Here is a 26,780-nt window from a genome sequence, read left to right as displayed (position 1 = left end):
TGGGAGGGTCTTATTTGTTGATTAACATTTTGGGGGGTCTTATTTGTAGTTGACAGAGTTAAAGCCATTACCCAAGAGAGTTCTTGGGGGGAGGGGTGGAAGGGAAATTCCCACTCACAACCAAAAAAAAAAAATAATCTCTAACATTTCCCGATACTTGAGTTACTCTTAGTACTTTGCACCCATCTTCCTGCCGTTGCCCTGGGCTAGAGCCCCAACCTGCCCCCCAGTCCTCAGTTAGTCAGCTGGGGAGCTGCTGGGCCTTTCTACTAATGGATGGGGTGAGGCCTTGGAAGGGATGTGTGCCTATTTCCATCGATGTCAAGTAGAAGTGGCTGGTCTGGGGTGTCGTTTTCTCCCTTGGGGCCCTTAACGGCCAGCTCGGCCCCAGAGGGACTTCCCGGCCAGAAGAAAGTGGCAGCTACTTTGTTTCAATGTTACTACCCGTTTCCCCTTAAGGCGGGTGGGCGGGCTGGAGCGGGCGAATGCGCGCACGTGGGCCCCGGGGTAACAGGCGGGTCCGCCTCGTCCTTCCGCGCAGACGCCGCGCACTCAGGCCGTGAAGGGGCGGGGGCTGGGAGCCCGCGGTTTCCCGGGGCGACGGGGGCGGAGGCCGCAGGAAGGCCGAGCTGCGGTTGGCCGCCGCGGAATGGACACGTTGGGGGTGGAGCCAGAGGAAGAGGAGGACGAGGAAGAGGAGGAGGAGGAGGAGGAGGAGGAGGAGGAGGACGCTATGGACCCTCCGCCCTTGGGGGCGGCCGGAGGCCGCGGGAGCGCCTCGGGGCCCGTGGGGGCCGCCCGCCCCGCCCCGTGTAAATGAAATGGGGGGAGGGGGAGGAGCGGTAGGGCCCGCCCGGGGCGGGGTCCCCGGGGTCCCCGGGCCCGCGCCGGCCTCCACGCCCCGCTTCTGCTCCTAGAGAAGGGCTGCCGGGACGTCCAGGGTGGCCGGCGTGCTGAAGGCTTAGGGCTCATTCGCCCCCCACGTGTCGGGCCAGCGGGGGCGCGAGTCCAAAAAGAGCCGTGAAAAGGCCCGTCGCCAAGTTCAGGGCTTGAGAAGCCGCGAAGCCCCGCCCGTGAGCGGGGCCCTGCGGCTGAAGGCAGGGAGGGGCCGGCGCGGCCGGGCCTCGGCCTGGCCTCGGCCTTTACCGCTTTCCGATGTAGCGACGCCGACGTCAAGCGCCCCGGGGGGTCCTGACGCTCTCCAGGCGGGCCGCGGCTAGTGAAGTTTGTAGGGATCGGGTCCGCGTAGCTCCTGGGCGATTATTGTTGGGCTCACTTTCCGTTCCTTCCAAGAGGATGTTTGCTTTTTACTGTTGATGTCCAGGTGCTAGTGAGCCTGGCTTTTTCATTCTTGGGTAACGTCCAGTTGAATTTTTCATTCAGACCTAAGCAGTTGTGCTGAAAAATAGAAAATGTATAAGTGTCAAGTATAAGGTTTTGTTGTTTTTTTAAATCCATTGGCGTATTCTGAATTCTACAATTGAACTGCCTTGGCTCATAGGATAAATCAGGGAAAGACACACGACTCTCATCCCTGACAGACCCCACTTTTGTCCTTGGCCATCTTTTTTACCACTACCCACCGTACCATGTTAGCATAGGGTAAGGAGTCTGAAAATATTTTGCATTCCTTTGCATGTGGTGCAGCAGCAGTTCATGGCCAAGTTGTGCCGGCAGGAAGTGCTTCCTACAGAGTCATAGTACACGTGGACCTGGATTGCTTTTATGCACAAGTAGAAATGATCTCTCATCCAGAATTAAAAGGCAAACCTTTAGGTATTTCTGGACTTATATATTTTCTTTCCCTTTTTTTCTATTTAAGGATTAAATCTGTTGGAATTGTTGTGTTATTTTGTTACAGTGTTCCATTCCATTTTACCCAGCTTAGTACTGTAAAACTTTAAAAGTGGGTCCTGTACTGTAGTAAATAGTAATGGGGAATATAGATTTTATAATAATTTTATAAATGGGTCATCTGAAGCAAAGACAGCAAGAAATTTAGATATGGGTACATACACTTGTCAGTGCAAAACAGATAGTTTAGCTTTATTTCTGGGTTGACCTTTAGACCTAGCTAGTCTAAGTGAATTACTTGAATTTGAGTTTCCCATCCTAAAAAAGTTAGGATAACTACTAGCAATGTTACTTTGAGGTTGATGTGATCTGTAGTCATTCAAAAAATTCTATTGAATGCCTTATGTTTATGATGCACGATTGGGTACTAAGAGAGATAAAAAATGAAAAAGCATGCTCCTCAAAGTTATTGTGGGGAAGAATTAATTCCTTAAAAATACCAGATATTATTGCCACTTTTCTCATCACCAGAAGGTTGGCCACCAGACGGTGATATTTTGGGCCATGGCAACTCCTGCAATGGCCAAAAATACAAAATGACCCTCCGCTCTGAATGTAACTTTTTCTTCTGTAGTGGTTAAAAGGGGGAGATGGAAGATGCTCAAAATTAATCAGTTCTTAGGCCATCTACAAATGTTTATTGAAATTCTGCTTAAACAACTTTTTAAAACAAATTTGGAGGTAAGGAATGGAATTTCTTACAATATCAAAATCATTTTAGTCAACGGTCATTTATTGAACCCATCCTATGGGCTGGGTCTTTCGCTAGTCATTGAGGGTATAAAATAGAATAAAACACAATCCTTGTACTGGAACTTAAGGATATTTGCACTTTTAAAAATTAACAATTCAGAAAGCATTGTTGAATTAATGGAATAGATAAACACAAGACTACATAGTTGAAACCAGAAGAATTTGCTTCAGATTTTGACTGCCCTTCATTAGCTGTGTGACCTTCCTTAGTCATTTTCTCATAACCTTCATTTCTTCACGAAAAAAGGTTGGATTTGAGCAAGCAGTTCTGACTTTTTGCTCTTAGGACCCCTTTATATTCTAAAAATTATTGAGGACCTCAGGGAGTTTTTATGTGGGTTATATCTTTCGATACTGTGTTAGAAATTAAAATGTCTAAGTATTATAATGGGAATAGTTTTGACCTTGTGGATCCCCTGAAGACTACCTCCCAAGTTCACAGGACCATACTTAGAGGAACAAGTTTTGGTTCTGATATGGTATGAGTCTAAGTATGTAGGCAAAAAACTCTGCAGGAGTAGGTCCAAGTTGTGTGAAAGATAAAGGCAATGCTTAGCCATTTGTTGCCCTTGGGGAATTGAGTTTCTTGAAGGGAAGGGAATAAGCATTTATATAGTACGTACTATGTGCCAGACTCTGTGCTAAGTGCTTTGTAAAGCTTCCAGTTGATCCTCACAACAACACTGGAAAGTAAGTGCTGTTATTATCCCCATTGTACAGGTAGGCAGATGTAAATGACTTATCCAGGGTCACACAGCTATTAAATTCCTGAGGCTAGATTTGAATTCAGTCTTCTTGAAATCAGGCCCAGAATTCCACTGTGCCACCAGCTGCCTCTTGTATATCAACCCAGTTGTTACTCAATATTTGAATAGAACTTGCTGCATTTTAAAAAGTACTTTACACATAGGTAGTGTTTAATAAACATTTGTTAAATTCATGAATGAGAATGAGTTCTTCAAAGTAGAACTTGTGGAATTCCATAAGCATACTCTAGGGAAACATACTTTAAGGCAATATATATAAAATTCCACTTTAAACCATATAAACAAAAGAACCATGTTAAATTATGAAGCAACTGTCTTATATTTTTCTCGTGGTCCTAAGAAAATTGTTTTAAACAAGAGTTCATAAGAACTTTGTAGTGAACTTTTGAAGCTGAAGAATGACTAGTCATTACTATTGGGGAAAATAAAGGAATTAAATCATATATTTTGCTTTAAATTGCTTTGGTTCATAATACTTTAATCTTTTGTAAATTGCTACTTAGACAAAGTAGCTTGTTTTTATCCTTAAAAGTTTAGGAATAATTTAGCTCTGATTGTCTTCTACAGCATAATTTATTTCTGAAGGAATTCTGGCTGAAATATTTTATGTAAAACTTATGTAGTTTTCAGAAAATTGGTAAAATTTATTATGTTAAACTGCTAATAATAATTTCTTCTTACCTTTTGTTTCCCCTTGGCCTGTAACTTCTTGAATACCTTACCTATACTGTATAGTCCAACAAAGAAGCAAGTTCAGTAATCAGGATTGGGGGGGTATCTCTAATAATTATGACAAGCTAGTACTTGAAATAGAACACTCCCTTATTGAGTGTTAAAATGTACAGAAGATGAAAGTGAGTTTTTGCTAGCAGCAACTAGCAATTAATTTTGTTTGACAGTTCTTCCAGTTATGCACATTTTTAATAGAGCATAGCCTTTGATTATTAGTTAAGAGTAAAGCTAATTCCATCTCTGTACCATCTGAGAGAATATTAGAGATCTTTTATTCAAATTTCACCAGAGAAAACACATCCAGAAAAAGCTGGCTTTTGGTCACAGGTAGTTAAGAAACCCTCCAAATATAGAACAGATTACTCCTCTTCTCTGTGAAACTGGTTCACCTATTACCGTTTCATGCTTTATGTTATAATGCATGTGAGTGTGGTGCACTTTCACTATTATACTCAATATCTCATAATATCTAAAGGGAAGTATAGTGAAATGGGTGGCAAGCGGTCTTTGAAGCCAGGAAAACTTATCTCTGAAAGATATTGACTGTGTGATCCTAAACCAATCACTAAACTTCTCAGTGCTAAGACAACTTTAATTATGGGAGAAACGGTGCTGACCTACATAGTAGAAGTTGTTTTTTCACCTTTTCACCCTGTTTTTTCACCAATACCCATGAAATGACATACGGTTCCTGTCCCTCTCTAATTCTTGATAACAGCCACAGAGTTTTAACTGACTCAAGCTCCAATTTTCTCAGAAACATAACACCCAAAGATTGTGATTAGCTAAAGGAGGATTTAGTTTGGAAATTTAATCTAGAGGGTTGTTGGAATATTTTGGTACCTTAAAAACCTTTATGAGTAGTTAATAGCTTGAGATATCAGTGTTTCTGTTTCTTACAACTTTACCAATAAAAAGAAGTAATAGTTCTAAATAGAGCACTTGGAGATTTTTGTTACCAAAATGTTTTGCATTATAATGTATTATAAAAATGTAATTAAAAAAATTTAACAGGTGATTCCCTTCCATCTTACTGAGTTTTCCTCTAACACTGTTTTCCCCATAGGTGTTCAGCAAAAATATTTGGTTGTGACCTGTAACTATGAAGCCAGGAAGCTTGGAGTTAAAAAACTGATGTCTGTGAGAGATGCAAAAGAAAAGTGTCCACAGCTGGTGTTAGTTAATGGAGAAGATTTGACATGCTATAGAGAAATGTCATACAAGGTTACAGGTACAATTTATAGACAAGGCTGGTTCTCCAAATCACACCCCCCCCCCAATATATATACATATAAGATTACTTAAAGTTAAATCTACATGTTGGAGATACTGCTGACTGGGATTAGTATGATAGGAATTTTGTCAGTGATTTTAAATGAGATTTTCCTTACTGGTGCTTTACAAATATTAGTAGAGCAATGCCAAATAAAACAACTTAAAATAGGAATAATAACTTAAAGCTATATCTTTTGTGTTCTAAATAAAATAAATATGACCTTGTAAACATATATATTTTTTAAATTAACCATAAAGAAATATTATGGGGGTGGCCAGGTAGCACAGCAAGTAAGAGCACTGGCTCCAGTGTTGAGAAGACCTGGAGATCTAATCCCGGGCTCAGACACTTAGCACCCACCCAGAAACACCTGGCCATGTAACCTTGAGCAAGTTACTTAACCCCAATTGCTTAGGGGCGGCCAGGTGGCTCAGCGAGTAAGAGCACCGGCTCCAGTGTCAGGATGACCTGGATCAAATTTGGGCTCAGATACTCAGCACCACACCCAGAAATAACTGGCCGTGTAACCTTGAGCAAGTTACTTAACCCCGATTGCTTAAAACATTCTGCAAATGGTGATTAACTTCACTGATTTTTGAAAACCATTGAAATAAAATAAGTACCTACTTCTGAGTATTTTAAATTTATATTAAATCTAATTTAATGAAGCCAGAACTACTACATAATTAAAATTGAGCTAGCGGTGTTTTAGTGATTGAAGAGAGAAAATGAGAAGCTGAAGGACAAACCAGTTGGTGCAAAAAGCTACCATATTCATGTTTTCATAACATATTTTGAAAAGAAAATATTTTCCTTATATAATGTCTCTACTTCTCATTCTGCTTTTTAAAATTTCTACTTTGAATTAGTAAGTCCAGATCAAAATAAAGCACTTTGTAATTGACAGGATAGACTGAGATAACATTCCTTTCTTGGAGAAAGCAAATCAGTGCTCACTCCTTCTGGGAGTCAGCTTTTTTCCTCCATTTTCCATCTCTTTCTTCTCCCTTCCCCTGAGCTGTTGGCATACCAGGGTAGCTTCATCCATTTAGAGAAGACCTGCACAACCTGCAACTCACCGACCATAAGACATGCCAGGAGGCATGCCAGTAGATCTCTGGCAACCAACGAAAAATGTAGAGTATGTTTTCCTCTACATTTTTCACAGGCTGAAGGTTGTGCAGGCCTACTTTAGAGAGATGGTTTGAAACTAAGTCTCCCATTCCCTGAAAACAGATAAAAGGCAAGATAGTTACTATGTTCAGCTTCTGATACATTCCAAGGTGTTGGGAGCTGTCACTTTGGTGCTGTTTGAGAATGTAAAAGATTTACCATTTCATTCATTCACAAATATTTACTGGAGTCCTACTGCATATGGTAAAGAAACTATTAGGGGAAGTGGGAATTTAGGTGAGTCTGTTCTCTTAAACACAAAATTAAAAAAAAGATATATTCTCTGCTGTTTAGACTTCATTCTTCATGTATAAAATCTTGTTCCTTACTTTGTCATTTATAGATTAACTTTTTTTGTGGTAAAAAGCAAGTGTGTTCAGGCAAAAGGAAAAACTGCCCCCAGAGGTCCTGGGACAGGGACAACTGTATTCAGATGCTACTTTTTGGTAACCACAAATGTCAGGAAACAGCAGACAATGTGGAATTAAGTGAAAGTGAAAAAATAGCTGTCTCTAAACCCATGCATTTTAATTCCACATTCATTCTCAGACCTTTACCCAGACAGCTTTGTATAAAAAAAAAAAATACAGGTTAGAAGATTGAAGGATACATTCAGTGGTGTGGTCTTGTTGGAAGAGGTGAGCCTTTTCTTTAAGAAACCCTTTTTCTTATGCCATTGATCTCATCTTTTTTTCTCTCCTTTTGGATTTGGACCCTTACATTATTCTCTGTCTGTCTCACAGCCTTCCTCTCTCTATATCTACTGACTCATTCCTTGCTTCCTGCAAACAAAAAAACAAAAATACTTTGCAAAGTTTAAAGTGACATAGAAACCTTAGTTATCATTCTTATCCTTAAAAAACAAAACAAAAACAGTAACAAAAAAAACCTTTCACTTGATTCTATTATTGCCCTGTATCTCTCCTAACTTTCCTGATTTCTTCAAGGTACTACTCAAGTCCCATCTTCTACTTGCTAGTATCTAACCTCTGAAATTACCTTCCATTTATACTGTATATTTCTTATATGTACATAGTTATTTGCATGTCTCCTCCATTAGAATGGAACTCCTTGGGGGCAGAAACTTTATTTTTGCTTTTCTTTGAAGGTTGAACACGGTACCTGACACATATTAGACACTTGATGCTTGTTGACCAATTGATTCCTTAATCACCAAACTCTTATCAATATATAATCACTCAAGCAAAAGTTATCATAAAGAAACTTGAATGATGTAAAGCAGATTGCCCAGTTAGATTCTAAAAAAATAAAAGTGAAAAAGATGCTTATTTTTTACAATGGATTCCTGAAAATTAATGTATCCAATGATAAGAACCCTAGATAGAGAATTGTCTCTCCTGTGGATGCTTACAAATGTGAAGGCCTGGGCTGGCTAGGTGGCACAGTGAATAGAGCACCGGCCCTGGAATCAGGAGGACCTGAGTTCAAATCCAGCCTCAGACACTTAATGTTTACTAGCTGTGTGACCTTGGGCAAATCACTTAACCCCAACTGCCCTACCTTCCCCCTCCAAAAAGCAAAAAAAATGTGTACTAAAAAAATGATGCCAGACAAAGCCAATATGTAACATTTTTTCTAGGCCTATAGGGTCACAGAATCACAAAATTTGTGAGTTGGAAGGGACCTCAGTGGCCATCTAGTGCAATCCACACAATGAAAGGAATGTCTACTATAACATACCTAACAAGTGGCCATCCAGCTTTTGCTTGAAGACCTTTGAGGAGAGGAAATCCAGTATCCAAAAGGGTTACTCACACATGAGATACCATAAGACTTTTCCTCCCTTTATAAAGGGTGGGTCATTTTCCTTTAAGGAACTTGTGTGTAGGTCAAGTTGTCTGCTTGTCAGTCCCTTTCTGGAGTCTATAGCTGACACTCTGCACTTTGAGGGGTCACACTCCCTGGACCTACCTCTGTCCTGAGGTGACTGTCTTTCTGCATCCATTGATAGCCATTTCCACTGCTATTAACCATTAGCATCTCTGTAGTCTCTTCTGCCACCAGTCAATTCTGATGCAACCTTTGGATCTCCCAAATTCACAACATCATTGCCTATACATATATATCTTGAAATACTTAACTAAGGTTGAAGAAGAATAAACACAAAGATGTCCATGAGCTCATAGCTGCATGTGTGTAAGGGGAGCATGGCCATCACCCCTTTCCTATCCCTCTCTCAGGACCAATTCAAAGTGGCCCTTAAAGCCATCATGGGAAAAGAATGAGAAAAGTGCTAGTTAGTCCTTTTGTATGCTCGTCCAGCTCAGTAATTTCTGAGTCAAAAGTTCTTTTAGCTCTGCAGCTAATTAGAAGACTCTCATCATGTAGCACCAACCACTGAGTCATCCACATGGCAACTGGGACTGAAACCAGGCAGGAAATAGCTCCATACTTATAGGAATACTGGTCCTCACAGACCAGCCCACCCATGTTATGAGTACATTATAGTGCACAAAATTCTTTTCCTTTCAACAACCCTGTGAGGTACATCATACAAATATTAATTTTAGGAGATTAAAATTTCATACATACATATACATGCACATATATTTAATCACTTTCATTTCTGAATATATCTTCCCATCTACCCAGCAAGCCATCCCTACTAAGAAAGATTTTAAAAGAGTTTAAAAAAAAACATTTTAGTAAAACCAACCAACACATGAACTGTCTTAGAATAGATGTAATATATGTGTGTATATAATGTACATGTATGTGTATGTATGTGTGTATCTATGTCTATATGCACCTATAGTTCCTCACCTCTGCAAATTTTTATTTTGGAGGAGTGCAATTTTTATCATCACAATTAAACAGAAAGGAAACAGGACCCAAAATCAACTGATTTCCCCATGGTAGTACAACTAGTAGTGAACTGAGGTTTTAGCAATTTACAGATTCCTGATTCCCTAAACCAAAAGTCTTGAAACTTGAAAGAAAAAAATCTTAAATGAATATACACCACTTTTTGATTACTTGCAAATGAGCTTCTTTTCTTTGTCTTTCTGTTTCTTCCTCATAATTATGTATATTTATTTAAAATATTTTATTGTTCTTAGTAATGATTGCTAAGAGCATGAAAGGTTAATAATTTAATTTGCAATTATTTATTCTGGGTGGTCACTTCTTTACTGAGTGTTGGATTCTCAAGGATTAATGAAGGTTGCCAAGTATAATGTTGGAGTAGGATATAGATGTTATCTTTTCCCCATATCCTTCCTTCCCCTCCCCATTTCAAAGTGAAATCAGCGGGGGAGATTGTAGAAATCAGTATGGTATTTTTCACTGAAGCAATAATTTACAAAAAGAAATCTTAGTGACTTGAAAGAATTAGAAATACATGAGCACGATTTCCCAATTTTGAGAATGACATACTTAGTAGTGGACTTTAGATTTTTTAAAAATTATCCTTATACCATCTTCATGATGTAGTATCAGGGTGTAGATTATTACCAATGAACTTAGCTTATTAGCTTTGTGATGTGATATAGTCTTGATCTTGGATACAGGAAAATCTGGGTTTAAACCTGCTCTTTGACACTTATTACATCTATTACCCAAAGGAAATCACTTAACCTCTGTGTTTCTCAGGCAATTACCAGGACTTACCTACTAAGTTATAGATAGGTTGTGATCAGTGTTTGGTGGAGAAAGTCTCTGTTGCATTAAGGAAATCATAGATCCTTCAAATATCAGGTATACTTATTGACCTATTTATAACAAAAGTCCTTCTCTGATTAATGTTCTTTATCCTAACTTTATATGTTTTTTATTAGGTTGTGCACCTTGATGTTGTATCTGATTGTAAACTTCTAATGGACTGATTCTCTTTCAGTGATATATCTTCAGTTAAATATATGACAACCATTTTTTAAGTGCATTGTAAGTTTTATTTATAAAGACTGGAAGCATCATGAATATTAAGACCTTTTAAAAGTTTAAATTAACTAATACAATGTAAGGGAAAGCTGCACAGGAGATCGTATTTACAAAAGATAAATAAAACAATAGAAAGTAAAGTTTCATTCCAAGATAGGAACAATGAAATATATGAGGTTACCATTTACTAATAAAAATTTAGTAAACATAAACCCACATCTGCCATACCCACAAGTTTCAAAGCAAACAACCATTTTTTTGTTCCTAGTGGTGACTGCAGTGATATTGGAACCCAGTTTTTTGTTCTTATAATATTACTTTTATATCGGATTCTCTGTTTTACAATATAAGTTTGACTCTTAGTAGTCAGAGGTAAACTTTGTAGAGACATGAACCAGCAAAAGAGGGTCATTTTTTGGCAAGAAGTACCTTTAATCTCACCTGACAAACAGAAAAGGTCTCTAGGTGGACTGAAACTGATCCTCATAATCATTAAGTCACAGGGCGGCCAGGTGGCTCAGTGAGTAAGAGCACCGGCCCCAGTGTCGGGATGACCTGGGGATCGAATCCAGGCTCAGATACTTAGCACCACACCCAGAAATAACTGACCATGTAACCTTGAGCAGGTTACTTAACCCCAATTGCTTTAAAAAAAATCAAGTCACTCTTGTTAGCTTTATGAAAGAGGTTTTCCTAGTGTCATCATAGTTGGAATCCATAAAATATAAGAAGTATTTTTAGTATTTTCCTGATGAAGTAGTAATATGAGTAGAAGGAAATAACATTTTAAATTTTTAGATGATTGAACACAAAGAACCTAGGAATTATCCCACTGGTACAGACTAACAGTTTATCTTTCTAATGTCTAGCCGTTTCTAATGTAGAATGACTCAGAGAAAAGTGAAATTCTTGTTTAATGCATTCGATTGTGAAGTCTTATATTAGTATTTATACATTGAGTCCCAAGGGTCAACGAGTTTTCATCTTAATGTATCAGATTTGACAGTTCTTTTGAATTTATCATTTTGATATGCAGTAAAACTTGACTAACTGGAATGCTTGAGTAATGATCTACTTTGTTTACTCGGTTTTGCAGCTTAGCTCAGGGCTAACTAGAAAATCCTTTTCAACTCCTATTGAAAATCTTCTCTAAAATGTATTTATTTACTTGCCTTATTTGGTAAGTAGAACTTAATTTTCCTTTGTTAATGTGGCACCTTCCAGTACCTCAGTCTTATCATTTTAACATAGAAGAGTAGTAGATTGGGTTAAATATGTTCTGACCTCAAAATCTACTCTTGAAATTACATTTATTACTAAATCCTTGAAGTAAACTTTCTTTTATTGGCAGTTTTTAAAATTTCTCAAAGTTAGTTGGTCTTTGCATAACTGAAGTTTTATTACATTTTGAAACTTAACCCCTCTTTTTTTTTTAACAAAATATACATCATGCTGTTCAAATTATTTTAAAATTGTGCAATTAAAACTTAACATGTTATTTTAGACTATTTTAGTTATAACTTCAGTTTATATATGTACTCTAATATTATTTCCCTTTAGAGTTATTGGAAGAATTCAGTCCAGTTGTTGAAAGACTGGGATTTGATGAAAATTTTGTGGATATAACCCAGACAGTTGAGAAGAGACTGAATCAACTGCAGAGTGATGACTATTCGGTAGTGGCTGTCTCTGGTCATGTTTACAATAATCAGTGTGAGTTTTTATTTTCCGGTTTAGTAACCATTGAGAATATTTTGTAGCTTGTTACTTTGTTATACTGAAACTATGCTTTGGGGGCAATATTGCTGTTTGTAGTTGAGGTAATCCACACAGTTAAGAAGCTTTCTGGGTTATTTAATCTCTACATTGCAAGTTGAAAAGCTTTAGCAAATATTACTGATACATGGAATAGTCATTATGACAGCCCTACCACTATTGAGTCTTTTCGATACTGTTTTCAAAAGTTACCTACCCAATTTCAAAAGAATTAACTTTCTAACATCCTTTCCTTCAGGAGAGTTCTTTTTCATTTTCCCTCACTGTATCGTTCCCATACCAGGCCTGACTAAAGGCAGAATTTCAAAGTAGATTAAATTTGTCTTTGGTTTCCTTCTACTTTCCTTTCTGGGACTTTCTCCAGTCTCCTAATCCCCCTCTTCTCTAGATACCTATTCTTTCATGTTTCTTTACGATTGCTCAAAGCCTCACATTTTAACAGTAGTTCATTTCAGCCTGCCTTCCCTGCAGAAAAATGATAGGGATCTTTAAGTATTTGAAGGGCTATCATGTCATTAGACTTTTTTGAGAGTGACCTCAGAAGACAGAATTAAGAGTAAAGGGTAGAAGATGCAAAGTGAATTTGACTCCATATAAGAAAACCAGAGCTATCCAATATGGAGAGGGCCTCAGAAGATGGGTTTGCCATTAGTAAGGGTCTTCACCAAGAACCTGGATCCTTGACATACTTTCCAACTCTGATATTATGTGAAATTTCCCTATGTTCTTGTTAATATATTTATATTACAGTTCCAAATTGTATGTGATTTTTCTGGAAGTAATTTATACCGTTTGTTCATATTGGCTTTGTAGCCAACTAAAAGCCCCACACATTTTACATGTAGACTGGTGCTAAACGTCATATTCCCCATCCTGCTTTTAAACCCATGAGCAGGATTTTGCATCTTGTTATTTTAATCATTTTACATCTTAGTTAACTTTTCATCTTAGTTTACCACACCTGAATTGTTGTGATGTTTCTGAATCTTGATACTTGTTTTGTTCTTAGCTTTCTGTCATCTGTAGCTGGTGAATATTAACATATTTTTGAAAGATCAGGGTCAATATTGGATATTGGATAATACTGAATTGATCTTAAAGTGGTAGAATTCACTTGTAAATCCATCTGTTCCCGATGCTTTTTTTCTTAAGTGCATTTATAGTCTGTTCAATTTCTTTTTTTCTTAAATAGGTTTATTTAGATATTGTTTCCTCTTTTATTAACCTAGGCAATTTATATTTTTGTAAGTATTTTTCCATTTTACTAAAATTGTTAAATTTATTGGCATATAGTTGGGCAAAATAACTCCTAATGATTGTTTTATTTTTATCTTCATTAATGGCATATTCAGCCTTTTCATTTTTGATATTAGTGATTTTGTTTTCTTCTCTCTTTTTTAATCATATTAACCAGTGGTTTATCTCAACAATTATTTATTGAATATCCACAGAATATATTAACAATGTTATAGGTGCTTGAAATGAGGTGATAGTATCATTCTTTGGCTTATAACAACACTGTGAGCAACAGAGAAAATAAGACAAAATGTGTGGCAGTATAAGGGGAAAAATATAGACTAAATAAGATAGATGACTTCCCATCTGCCTTCTAGCTCTTTATTTAACATTTAACCATGTATGTTGTTTTTATAGCTGTAAATCTAAATGACGTTTTGCATGTGAGATTACTCATTGGATCTCAGATTGCAGCAGAGATGAGAGAAGCCATATTTAATCAGTTGGGTCTCACAGGCTGTGCTGGAATAGCTTCGAATAAACTATTGTCCAAACTAGTCTCTGGTACCTTTAAACCAAATCAACAAACAGTTTTAATGCCTGAAAGTTGTCAAGATCTCATTGGTAGTTTGGACCACATAAAGCAAATGCCTGGTAAGAAAGATGATTTACTTTGTTTGTATTTTGTTACTTTTTTTTTTTCTTTTTGGAGGGCAATTGGGGTTAAGTAACTTGCCCAAGGTTGCACAGCTAGTTTTTTTGTGTGGGTGTTAAGTGTCTGAGGCCGGAACTGAACTCAGTTCTTCCTGACTCCTGGCCGGGGCTTTACTCACTGCGGCACCCAGCTGCCCCCCTCCCCCCATATTTTGTTACTTTTGAATCTTTTTGGAAATTACGTTGTATTCCATGGCTTATATTAGGATTCTTATTCACTTGATCTACTTATTTGAAAAAAAAAAAATAAGTAAACCCATAGTCAGCTCATATTAAATACATAGGAAATATGATATGGTACAATTTCTAAACTCATTGCTGTGTATACTTTTATATGGTCAGTAAAAGTATTAGTATAAAACTCATTATAAACAAGAAGCATAATGCAATTTGGTTAAATTTAGTCACTTCTAGGCCCCTCTCCATTCCTCCATTCCCTCAGAGAATACAGTATAATGAAGTAGGAGACTATCTTCTCCTAATTCTGTTTTGCTCTGATTTTCTCAGAAGGTTAAATGGTTGAATTGTTCAGAATCAGTTAGTGATAGTGACACCACATTATGACTGTAATTGCACCACATTTATGTAGCATTGTTGAGAGTGAGGTTAAAAGATTTTTTTCATGAAAATCTATCATTCTAATAAACACTTCTCTACCCTCGTAATTTAAACTTTTCTTAGTTTTTTCCACAGGATAAGTATCAAATGAGATAATATTTGTAAAGTATTTATAGCACAGTGACTGGCACATAGTAGGTATTGTGTAAACACTTATTCCTTTCCTCTGTTCCCCTTCCCCATTTTCATTATGAGAATTATCAGAATATAGTGATATCCTTAGGGCTTATTAAAATGGTGTAGAGGACTCTTTGCTCCCAAACTAAATGGCCACGTCCTGCTACAGTTTTTTCAATTCTTGGACCTGCTTTTTACATTTTTTGTGTCTTTTGTTATTGTTGACTGCTCACTTGCTACCCCTGATTACTTTCAGCTTGTGTATCCTCAGCAACTTTCCTTTCTAATTCAATAGTTCTGACTGCCATGGGTTGATAAAACAAATAAAACTTTACTAAAATTTTACTTAAAATAAGGTTAAAATTCTAAATAAAGGCAGAAAGTGTTTTTCTTGAAGTAAAATGAATAAGCTTCAGAGTTTCAACTCAGTGGTATTTATTTTGTTTACTCTAAGGACTTTTGTATTTATATCCTGGAACTTATTTGTTTTCTAGCTATTTTGTTGTTGTTCAGTCATTTTCAGTCATGTCTAGCTCTTCATAACCCCATTTGGGATTTCCTTGGCAAAGATACTGGAGTGGTTTGCTGTTTCCTTCTCTAGCTCATTTTACAGATGAGGAACTGAGCAAATAGGATTAAGTGACTTGTCTGAGGCCAGATTTGAACTCAGGAAGAAGAATCTTCCTGAGTCCAAGCCCAGAACTCAATCAACTGCACCTTCTAGCTTCCCTCTAGATATTTAAGACTACCAAATACATGACCATAGCATCATAGAGTTAGAATGGGAAGGGACCTCAGGGATCATCTCCTGTAGTGGTTGTCAAAATGTGGTCCCAAGACCCTGGGGTCCATGAGGGCAAAACTATTTTCATAATCAGAATACTAATGTTATTTTTCTATTAAAACATCCCTCCCTTTTCCATCTACATATCTTTGTGAGGCTGGAGTTTTTGTTTTGTTTTGTTTTTTTTGCTTTTTTTTGGAGGGCAGTTGGGGTTAAGTGAGTTGCCCAAAGTCACACAGCTGGTAAGTGTGTCAAGTGTCTGAGGCTGGTTTTGAACTCAGGTCCTCCTGACTCCAGGGCTGGTGCTCTATTCACTGCATCACCTAGCTGTCCCAAGGCTGTAGATTTTTAAATATACTTCAACCAGAGCATCATTTTTTTACAGATTATAGGTGCAGATAAGAAAATCCGAATTTCTTCTAAGTCATAGAAAAATATGCAAAACAATTCCATTTTAAGTAAATTCATTTTAAGTAAATTAATAAGTATTTTTTAAATGATCTGTTTTAATATCTAATATGGTAAATATTGCTGCATACAAAACACATAAACAAAAGCTCTTTGAGGTCCTGAGTAATTTTTAAGAGTGTAAAGGGCTCCTGAGATTAAAAAAAAAATTGAGAATCCCTGATACAATGCAACCTCCTCATTTAAAATAAGGAAATTAAGACCCATAGAAGGGAAGGACAACTAGCTAACTAAGTGACAGGGCTGGAATTCAATACCAGGTGTTTTCATTACAAATCCAGTGTTCTTTTCCATTGCACCATGTTGGTTTCCAAGGCTTCTAGATAAGTGAGGTATTATGGACTTAATAATTATAATGGATAAATACATATCATTCTTTTCCATTTGAAAGCCAGCATGGTGTAGCAGAATGAGTGATTGATTTGGAAATATGGGATTGTACCCTGCTTCTAGCACTCACACTATGATTCCAGGTATGTCACCTAAACTGAGAGCCTTTTATTGCATCCATAAAATGGTTAATAAATATATTTGGTGCCTCCCAGGGTTATTTTGAAAATCATATGAGATACTGAATAAATTCCCTTTTTTTAAACTTGAGTTTTTATCTGTATTATTTTAGCATCAGATATCCTAATTAAATTTTCCATTGAAAAATAGAGGGAAAAAAAAGAGGCAACTGATGGTCCAGTGGATAGAGCACTGGACCTGTAGTTAAGAAGACTTGAGTTCAAATCTAGCCTCAGAATACTTTCTAGATGTGTGACTCTGGGCAACTTACATGACCTCTGATTGCCTGACAAAAGGATCCACTGGATCCATTGGAGAAGGAAATGGCAAATCCCTGTAGTATCTTTGTCAAGAAAGCCCCATGGACCACAGGGTCATGATTGAACAACAACAAATTTGAAAAATACCTGTGAATTGCTGACATCTTCAGTGTTATTTAAAATAAGATGAAAGTTTCATTTCATTTAACAAACATTAAAAAACAACAATTATGATAGCACTGTGCTGGGCTGTGGTGAGGAATATATAGTCCCTCTTTTCCTATATGTGAAATATTACATTACTTTTATCTTTTTCTTATTACCTAGGTATTGGCTATAAAACTACGAAACGCCTTGAATCATTGGGTATCAGTAGTGTCCATGATCTCCAAACCTTTTCACCTGAAGTACTAGAGAAAGAACTAGGAATTTCAGTTGCTCAGCGTATACAGAAGCTCAGCTTTGGAGAAGACAACTCACCTGTGACTCCCTCAGGGCCACCTCAGGTGAATGTTTCATGTGAAGTTCTGTGTAACTTTTCAGAATGGAAAACAGTTTTGAATATTATGTTTATAGTAAATTAAAATTTTAAGATTTTTGGTGTGTCACAACTAAACTTTTCTAATTTGATTGGTTAACCCTGGGGTGGGAAACCTGCAGCCTTAAGGACACATGAATCCAAATTTAGTTAAAAGGCTGCACTTAAGAATTTAGGTCACAGTTTCCCCACCCATGGGTCAACCAAACAATACTTTCTTCATAAAAATACAATTTGTTGCATTTGATGAGTAGTTTGAATAAAATGCAGCTAGTTTTCATGTGTACAAAAGACAAAATTTAAATTTAAATTTCTGTTCTTGTAATGTAGCTTTGCTTAATTATACTGTACATTGTAGTATTAAACACAGTATTTTTAAAGTATATAGAATCAATTTTATGAAGACTTAGTGTTTTATAGTAGATATGCTTAGAATATAAGATATTTCTTGGGAAGATGGGAATGATGGCAAAGGGTTATAAGTATTGCTAAAGTGACACATTCATCAAATGAAATAATAATTGTAAAGCATTTAGCATATTGCCTGATACATAGTAAGCACTGTATAAATGTTAGCCATTATTATTATTAGTATACTATAAATATATGTGTAGTTAAATATACCCATTTATTTTAACTTATTCTATTTGATATCATAAAAGGAGATATAAGAGAAATAATTTTTCCTTCAGTCAAATGAATTTCATTGATAGACAAATTAAACAATAATGTTAATATCCTAAAGGAAACTTAAAGAATAAAAAAAGGATGAAAAAGTCTACGTTGACTGAATTGAAAAGGCAAAAATAGCTGGGGGAAAACATGTTGCATGGTATGAAGATTAAATTATTAGCAATGTAATGTGAATGTCAAGAGCATGAACATTTGGGGAAGCTATTACAATTCTTAATCTTTTCAACCACTTGCATGATAAAATCCTTAGGTAAATTCCTTTTTTGAGTGTTGCTTACCTGGTTTTAATTCATGCTTTGTTTTTTAATATTTAAACATTCTTCAATTATTTATCTTCTGTTGTGTGGAAAGCTTTATTCAGTGTTAATTAACTACACATCACATTCTCTAAAGTGCTGTTCCAAACCAATTTTACTCTCTTCAAGTCTATAACCCACTCCTGACTTCTGTCTACACTCTGCATATAACCTACTTTACTGAAATGAAGGTCATCTATCTACTTTGAAATTCCTTGACTTTCCTCATATTCTCTTCCTTCCCTCCTGTTTCAGAGTAACCTTCTTTCCCACAGTCTACTTCTTTCCCTTTTCCCCAGTTCATTTCCTTCATCATCCATTTCATTTTGAGTTTCTTTTATCCACTGACTCTATATTTTTTTTACCTATAAACATACTTAGGTTTGCCCCTCCTTTTTTCTTCGTGCTGATGACACTTACTGTATTATATTTCCTTGTCCTTTGGCTTGCAGACTTCTTGAAGAACACTCTATGCATCCCTCCAGTGCCTTTCACACATGATGATCAGTTACTAGCTCCTCCACTCATTGGAACTGCTTCATTTCCCACTACTCTACAGAAACTTTTTATGTTACTGTTAACCTCCAAATTGCCCAACCCAGTGACAATTCTCATTTGTTATCCTTTGCCTCACTCTTGCATTTACCAATATTCACAACCCTTTTTGTCCTCTCCTTCTACAGCTGCTTCTGGAGTAACTCCAAGAAGTCTTTGTTGACTCTTTTTCTCCTCATGCCTTATCTTTTCCCAGGATTTTTTGCTTAGTCTATTTCTTTTCTCTTTCTCTTGGTGATCTCATTGACTCTTGGGGCTGTAGTAACATTAAAGCCAATGAATGACTCCCAGATCTCTATCTTCAGCTCAACCTCTGGACCTCAGTTTCCACCTTTGTGTTTAAATTCAACATATCCAGCATGACACTCATAGCATTGGAAAGGACCCTTGAAGGTTATCTCGCTCATTGCCTACTCATTGTATAAGTTCTGGTTAAAACTGATTATCTTCATCTCAAAATCTGTTCTTCTTCTTGACTTCTGTATTTCTGTTAATGGAATTGCCATTCTTCTAGGCACTCTCAGTGCCAGTTTTTATTTGTGTATCTTTCTCTCCTTTACCTTCCATGTCCTTTTGATTAAACTTAGTTAAACATCTTCTAAGTACCTGGTATTTGCAAGGCATTGGGCATACAAAGATAAAACAAGACAATTGCTGATTTCAAGGAGCTTATGTTCTACTAGTTGTGACTGAAGGGCTTCTAGCTCTTGAGGCCATCTTTGTTTGCCATCGCTACATTCCTAGCCCTTGCCACTGCTACATCACTACATTCCAGATCACCTTGCCTGGTCTATTACAAAAGCTGCGAAACTGATCTTCCCATTTATGATTTCTTCCCCATTTAATTCTTCCTATACACTATTTCAGATCAATCTTACTATATAGATGTGATTACATGACTCTGCACAGAGAAGCAACATGGCATAGTGAAAAAAAAAACAAAAAACGACAACATAGCAGTGTTCTTGGATCTGAGTCCTGTATGCCATTTACTAGCCATTGACTGTATTCATATCATTAACCTTTGAAGAGAGCCCAAGCTTTTAGAGATATAAAGTGGATTTGTGTAGTGCCGACGTGATATTTACAGCACCCACAATCACGATAAAGACCGTGACTATAAAAATTCCCACATGGATCTTGATGATTGCAGAATATAACAAACTCTCTAAATAGAGGAAAACATTTATTTAGACACCAGAAAACCGAATCCCAAAACCAGTAAGCCTATTCCATCATAGTCATGAAGTTAACAAGACATAACAACACAGAGAGCCACAGCATCCTTTTTAGCTTTCCCACAAATCAATACAAAATCAGTATTTACTCACAGACCTCTCAGTCTCCTTGCCTAAGCGTCCTCTCTCTCCCTCCGTCTCTCTAGCTCTGACTCCCAGCTTCCTCTGGCTCTGCTCTGTCCTTCAGCAAACTCCCTCCCACCACAGACTCCATGTGACTACATTCAGCCCATTAGGGGGCAGAGTTTACTTTCAAAGCAGGGAAGGCCTTCAGATTCCCCCCTAGGCATATTAAAGGGCAGAGAAGATCTTCAAGTTCCCATTCCCATTAGAATTTGTACCACTTCTATCACAGGATTATTTTGAGGAAATTGTTTTATGAATTGTAAAGTCTGTTATTACTGCTCAGAGACTTTCAGTGGCCCTCCTTTCCCCATGGGTTACATTCCCGACCTTATTACCTGGCACTCAAGTCCCTCCACAGAATGGCTTGAACCTATCTTTCTGGTCTTATCCTACTCATTTTCTGGTAATCTATTTTTTTCTATTTCATTTAGTCTCAGCTACTCAGCTGTTTATGTTTATACCTTGTCCCCCCTGCTAGATTTTAAACTCCTTGGGTCATGGGACACATATTTTATTGCTTTCAATCTCTGTTGTACTCTGCTTTCTGTTTAATAAGTATTTATTAAGTATTTTTTGAATCAGGTTTTCTTAATTCACAGCAGCCCTGGTATAAGGTGAGACAGGAAGGCTGTCATCACCTTTATTTTATTGAAATTGAAACAGAGCTTTCCTGAAGTCACAGTAGGGTTGGAGCTGGTAAGGACACTAACTGGGTTAAAAAGACAGTGTTAAAAATATAACTAAACCTAAGGAATTAATAAAACATAGTAAATAGTAATATATACATACATACATATACACACACATATGTTAGTGCCCTTATTTAGAAACATAGAAGCCTAGATTTAGAGCTGGAAGATAACTTATAGACAATATAGATAGCTCCCTTATTTTACAGATGAAGAAATTACTATTTGGAAATTTGACATACATTCTAAGAGTAGAAATTGTTTATTAGGGTCTGAAATAATCCATTAACATTTGTGTATATTTTGGTAGTCCTTTAGTGAAGAAGATTCCTTTAAAAAGTGCTCATCAGAAGTGGAAGCTAAAAAAAAAATTGAAGAACTACTTGCTAGTCTTTTAAACAGGTGATTTGCCTTCTTGCTGAGTTATCTTATTTGTATTCTATATAATATACATTGAAAGGATAATTGATGTTCTTTTTTATAAGCTGTAGATTAAACTAGAGGCTAACACTTGAGAGATAAATTAAATTTATATTTAAATATATTATATATAAATGTAAAATTTCCATGATGTGCTAACAAGAGTAATGATATGTCCATTTTTATAATTTTTTTTTCTTTTTTTTACTTCTGTTGCTTAGAATTTAGTAACTTGGTATCTGACTCTCCTGAAGACTCCCTTATCTGCTATTTGACAATAATTTTTCTGAAACAATTGCTTTGCCTTTCCCTCCCTGAAACTAAAATATCACCATTTGCATTTCCTCCAGCAAAAGGAAAGGGTTACAGTGGGGACCAGGATTTAGGGAAGTTAGGTCATTGAGCCTGCTGTAATCTAGAAGGGTCTTGTTCTAAATCTCTCTTGGAAGAGGTGTATTTATTCTTAGGTTAAAGAGCAATTAAGGAGATGAATATACAGTGCTTTGAAGCTTATTCTTTCAGTTTATAACCCCCTTCCTACCTTTTCTTAGACTGTTAATGTTGTAAGAGTATGATAAAAGAACAAAATGGCTAACTCTGAGTGAATGAGGTTATATGAAAGTTTGACTGGGACTCTATGTAAGTATAAAAATATGAATTTATGAATTGCTTCTGAGACCATAGGCTTGGCAAGTAAATTCAGCCTTCTGACCCATTTACCACCAGATCTACTTCTATACATTCTCTAGAAAATTGTTTCTTTCCCAGCCCAAACCCCCAAATCCCTGATTGGATTTCCTCTATTAGAGGTTTGTAGGGTATAAACCACAGTGGTACTTTCCACCTTTGGATTGAAGGGAGAATCCTAGCAACAAAAAATCCTGTAGGTAAAGGCAGAGAGGCTGTGATTATAATTCAGTTGAAAGTTGAATGAGCTCCAAAAGTTGAATTTCTTTAATTTTCCCCACCACTTGAAGCAAGGTTCTCATCCGCTCAGTATAACCATGCAGCTTAGAGTGCTGTAGTCAGCTGAGGACAGATTAGTATGACCCAGCTCCAGTATTATGACTCGGCCTGTTCCTGGGAAGACTTCTGTGGAATTGGGTCATACAAATCATCATATCCAAATCCAAGGTTATTCTGAACTCCCTGACTTTTATGAACAATTGTGTATGGCAGGGAAACCACAGAAATACAGCTTTCCTATTATCTCCCACTCACAGAACTGGCTGTGACCATTTCCACAGAACTGAGATTGCACATCTTGACCATGTGAAGACTCTTACTCTCCACCCATCCAGTGAAGAATTTTATTTTTCATTCTGAACTTTGAACAAAAACTGAATATAACAAGAATTTCCACATTCGTTGTGGAACAGAAGGAGAGGATGGTACATGAAAATGCAAATCTCTTTTATGTAAAAAGATCAGCAGATAGTTTCAATTAAAGAAGTATGTTGAAAATTCATAGGTTTCTTTTGCTTTCCCTTAAAAGGGGAAAATCTTAGGATAAATTCCTTAAAATAATGGTAGTTTTTTTTTCTTTTTCAATCCTTCTAAAATCTAATACTTTTTAAAATGCTGAAGTATTTGGTAATGAATATTATATAAATGGCAATTTAAAATCATCTAATATTTCATCTATCTTTTAGGAGCCAGAATAAGTGTTTAGAACAACATGATTTTTTCAGTTCTTTGTGACCTGGATAGTTTAAAATTACTTTTATCCTCCAATATGTAGAAGATTATTTCCTTAATTAGTTTAATCATTATTAGAATATATTTAACTGTAAGATGTTAATTATTGATATGTTCACAGAAAAGAATAAAAATATTGCTATTCTATTATGAGTAGACAAAGTTATACTTATTAGAAAGTTCAATGGAAAAGCAATTAAAGATAAATAGGTGTTTCTTGCATACTTCTGAGTGTTCTGTTTAAGTGTCCAGCTAAAAAGCTCAGTTTGAACAATTTTTAAAAGTGGATACTATTCTTATCCATTGTTATTTGTTCATCATCTCTAGAAAACATGTCAAAGAGATTAAAATCTGTATTTTGTAAAGTAGAAAGAAAAAAGTCATGATCAGGATTTTTTCCCCCCTCAGGAAGGAGGTGTTCTAATGAAATAATTTTCCAAATAATTGAAATATATCCCTCTGAGTGCCAACACTTTTTTTTTGTTGTTTTGACTATTTTTATTGAAACTCTTTCTAAAAATACATTATACACTTACTTGTCTTCTTAAATAGAGTATAATGAACATAGTTTCATCCTTTATTTATGAATCAGGGTCATTACTAGTATATTCTGTTTCTGCAGCAATGCCCCTAAATGTATATAGGGCTATTTACATAGTGATTAACTGGCCCTAAAATAATACACTTTTTTGTGTATCTGCTTTTAAAACTTTATTTGCTTCCTTCCTTATTAGGTGCTTCCTTCTCTGTCACTTGCCTTAGAGCGCATGCCAGTAGCAGTGCTGCTTGACTGTCTTGCTTCTCGATTGCTGGAGGCTGGGAAAGCAGATAACCAAGCTTGTTAGGATTATTGTGTTTAAATTAAGACTAAAGAGTTTCTGAGTGAGAGCTTGAGGGGCTGTCCTATGAATATGTGAACTTTGTGATAATTATTTTTGTTGCTCTATAGTCTTTTTAATTTCCTGGTTCTTGATTATGTTGTAGACAGTTGCAGTTCCATAGATATGAGACTTCCAAATTTAAGTGAGGTGCTACTATGCCTTATTTGGAATTTCCTAAGTACAGTGGTTCCTTATTTTCAGAGTATGCAAAGATGGAAGGAAGCCACATACAATAAGATTAATCATCCGTCGATTTTCATCTGACCGACATTTTAACCGTGAGAGTCGCCAGTGTCCTATCCCATCTCATGTAATTCAGAAGTTAGGGACAGGTATGGATTCATTTTATTGACTTCTTCATTTCTTTCTTGATTATGAATAGACTTTTACATCCATTTAATTTTGCTGTATTGAGAAATTCAGTACAAATTGCCGCTTGAATTTTTTTTTTTAAAGCATTTGGGGTTAAGTAACTTGCCCAAGGTTACACAACCAGTGTTTTTTGTGTGGGTGTTAAGTATCTGAGGCTGGAACTGATCCCGGGTCCTCCAGGCTCCAGGGCCAGCGCCCTTACTCATTGTGCCACCCAACTACTTGAATTTTTAGCAATTAAATATTGAAGAGGAACTGTGTTGCAAGTATGGCCTGTTGCTGTGCCCTTGCAGTGTCACAATTGAACCAGAAACCCACCTTTTCTTTAAATTATACTTAAGAAATATCTTTAAAGATCTATTTGTTAATTTGTTAAGCAAAAGAGTAATTTCCTATATTAAAAGACGAAAAACTAAGGACTTTTTTCCATCCTTTTCTTTCAAGGGCTCCTTTAGTAGTAATTATTTGTTTAACTGATCTTGGTTGTTTCAAGGCTCCAAAAACTGAACCCAAAGCATCAAGTTTTTATAGTAGTATATTTTAGAAGAGAGTTTTGGGCAGAGATCGAGGGGAACCCTGTCATATATGGTCTCCAGATCTAACCTGTGCCAGGGGATAGGAAGACTGTTTTCAAATGTGGAGAACTTTAAACTAACTAAGCAACTTTAAACACTTACTTAAACATTTTTTGGATTCTCTAGAATAAGCCAAATGTTAGAGAAAATACTCTGATGCAAAAAGCACTGGACTTGCAGTCAGGAGATCTGGGTTCAGATCTTACTAGTGAGTAGGCTTCATGACCTTAGACCAGTAACTTCACTGTTCAAAGTCTTATTTTCCTTACTTGAAAAACAGGAATAATAATAAGTGTAATACCTCCCTCTCAGAGATTGTGAAGTTGTGACATGGTTGCAAGGAAAGCAGTTTGTAAGCCTTAAGTCCTATACAAACAGAAATTGTGGTTTTTGTAATAATCAATAATATTATGTATAAAATTATCTAGCAGCTCTTTAGGCCTTTCATATATATGCTCCCTTGAGGCCTTTTTACCTTCCAAGTATCTTAGAAAGACTTAATGATAAGCTTTATTCATTAGGTTCCCTACTGTCATCTTTAGATATAGGCTAGTTTGCTCCCAAGAAGATCAATATAAAGATAGCAATGGTACCAGTAGGGAATGAAGGCAAGGTAAACAGTTGTTACAGGAATGAGGGGATTGTCACTCTTCCCCATCAATAATGATGATAATAGCAGATATTAAAATAACATTTTTGCCATCTTGCAGAATTCTTTGTTTTATGTTGTTAGACTCTCATAACCACCCTGTGAGTCAGACACCACAGGCGTTATTATCATTGTCTTACAGGGAAGGAACCTGAGGTTCTTAAATTGAATAGTGGGGGTTGTATCAGCAGCCCACTTTTCCCTAGAAAATGTCAAGTTAATTATTTTCTCTTTTTTAGATGATGAAACTTAAACACAAGGCATTTAAAAAGGCTTTCCTAATTCAGAGGAGTCAGAATTGCTTATTTTTTGGCATTGCATTGCTTCTAATTTCTGTTATAGTCAATAGCTTTAGCTTGTTCTAAAAGCAGTTAAAAAAAATCCTTTTTTTTCCTTTTATTAAACTTGCTGAAGCTCTTGGCAATTTTAGGATTAAATGCTACTTGTAATCCATTTGGCTTTCCATGTTGTGAAATATGCTCAATTATATATATCTTAGGCTTTATTTCCTTGATTTTATCAATGCTTTAATTCTGTCTTATTCATAATTAAGCTCTTGATTCTAACAATTAATGTAAATGCATTTATTTTTGTTACCTTTTTTAAATAATTCATTTAGGAAATTATGATGTTATGACCCCAATGGTTGATATACTTATGAAACTATTTCGAAATATGGTAAACGTGAAGATGCCATTTCACCTTACCCTTCTAAGTGTGTGCTTCTCCAATCTTAAATCACTACCTACCTCTAAGAAAGGATCCATTGAGTTTTATTTAACACCATCATCATCAACTTCACACTCTGGCAAGCGCACTTATGTAAGTGCAGGGTTTGGGGAAATAAACTGAGTTGTTTAGATTGTGTGTCTAATTGGGTCGTGAGAGTCTCCAGCTCTGGTGCTGTGTGCTACTTTCTGTGGGTTAGGTTTGTTTTTTTTTTCATTTATATTCCCAGATGTTACTGTTTTTTTAGAGTATTCCTATGATTTTTACATTAAATATTCATGTAATGTAGAAATGGAATGCTTGTGCCATTCATTAAAACAGCTCAGTGGTTTCTTTTGTTGAGCATATACATTGTATAATATAAACAATAGAGAAACAGGTAA

At 36.4% G+C, this 26,780-nt stretch overlaps 1 protein-coding gene across 5 annotated transcripts in view; it reads left to right on the top strand.

The window, feature by feature from the left end:
- Positions 1 to 634: 634 nt before the first annotated feature.
- The window catches only part of LOC138173450 (DNA polymerase iota-like), a 28,274-nt gene continuing 2,128 nt past the window's right edge, over positions 635 to 26,780 (top strand). Inside the window, exons 1-9 of one of the 5 annotated variants that reach the window (XM_069103473.1) lie at positions 635 to 812; positions 1,651 to 1,776; positions 5,173 to 5,337; positions 12,016 to 12,168; positions 13,885 to 14,121; positions 17,266 to 17,444; positions 21,384 to 21,475; positions 24,274 to 24,404; positions 26,288 to 26,490. In XM_069103473.1, the coding sequence (XP_068959574.1) occupies positions 650 to 812; positions 1,651 to 1,776; positions 5,173 to 5,337; positions 12,016 to 12,168; positions 13,885 to 14,121; positions 17,266 to 17,444; positions 21,384 to 21,475; positions 24,274 to 24,404; positions 26,288 to 26,490 (1,449 nt within the window). In that variant the 5' untranslated portion in view covers positions 635 to 649. Of the gene's footprint in view, positions 813 to 1,647; positions 1,777 to 5,172; positions 5,338 to 11,509; positions 11,636 to 12,015; positions 12,169 to 13,884; positions 14,122 to 17,265; positions 17,445 to 21,383; positions 21,476 to 24,273; positions 24,405 to 26,287; positions 26,491 to 26,780 lie in introns of those variants that run through there. The other 4 variants (XM_069103471.1, XM_069103474.1, XM_069103476.1 and 1 more) reach the window with 4 other exon arrangements.

This window comes from Petaurus breviceps, unplaced genomic scaffold, assembly GCF_028583685.1.
Source record: "Petaurus breviceps papuanus isolate PSGF00001 unplaced genomic scaffold, PetGlider_PUasm1.0 129, whole genome shotgun sequence".
NCBI lineage: Eukaryota > Metazoa > Chordata > Mammalia > Diprotodontia > Petauridae > Petaurus > Petaurus breviceps.
Note: the sequence above shows the minus strand (reverse complement) of the source record. Positions and strands in the feature narration are given on the sequence as shown.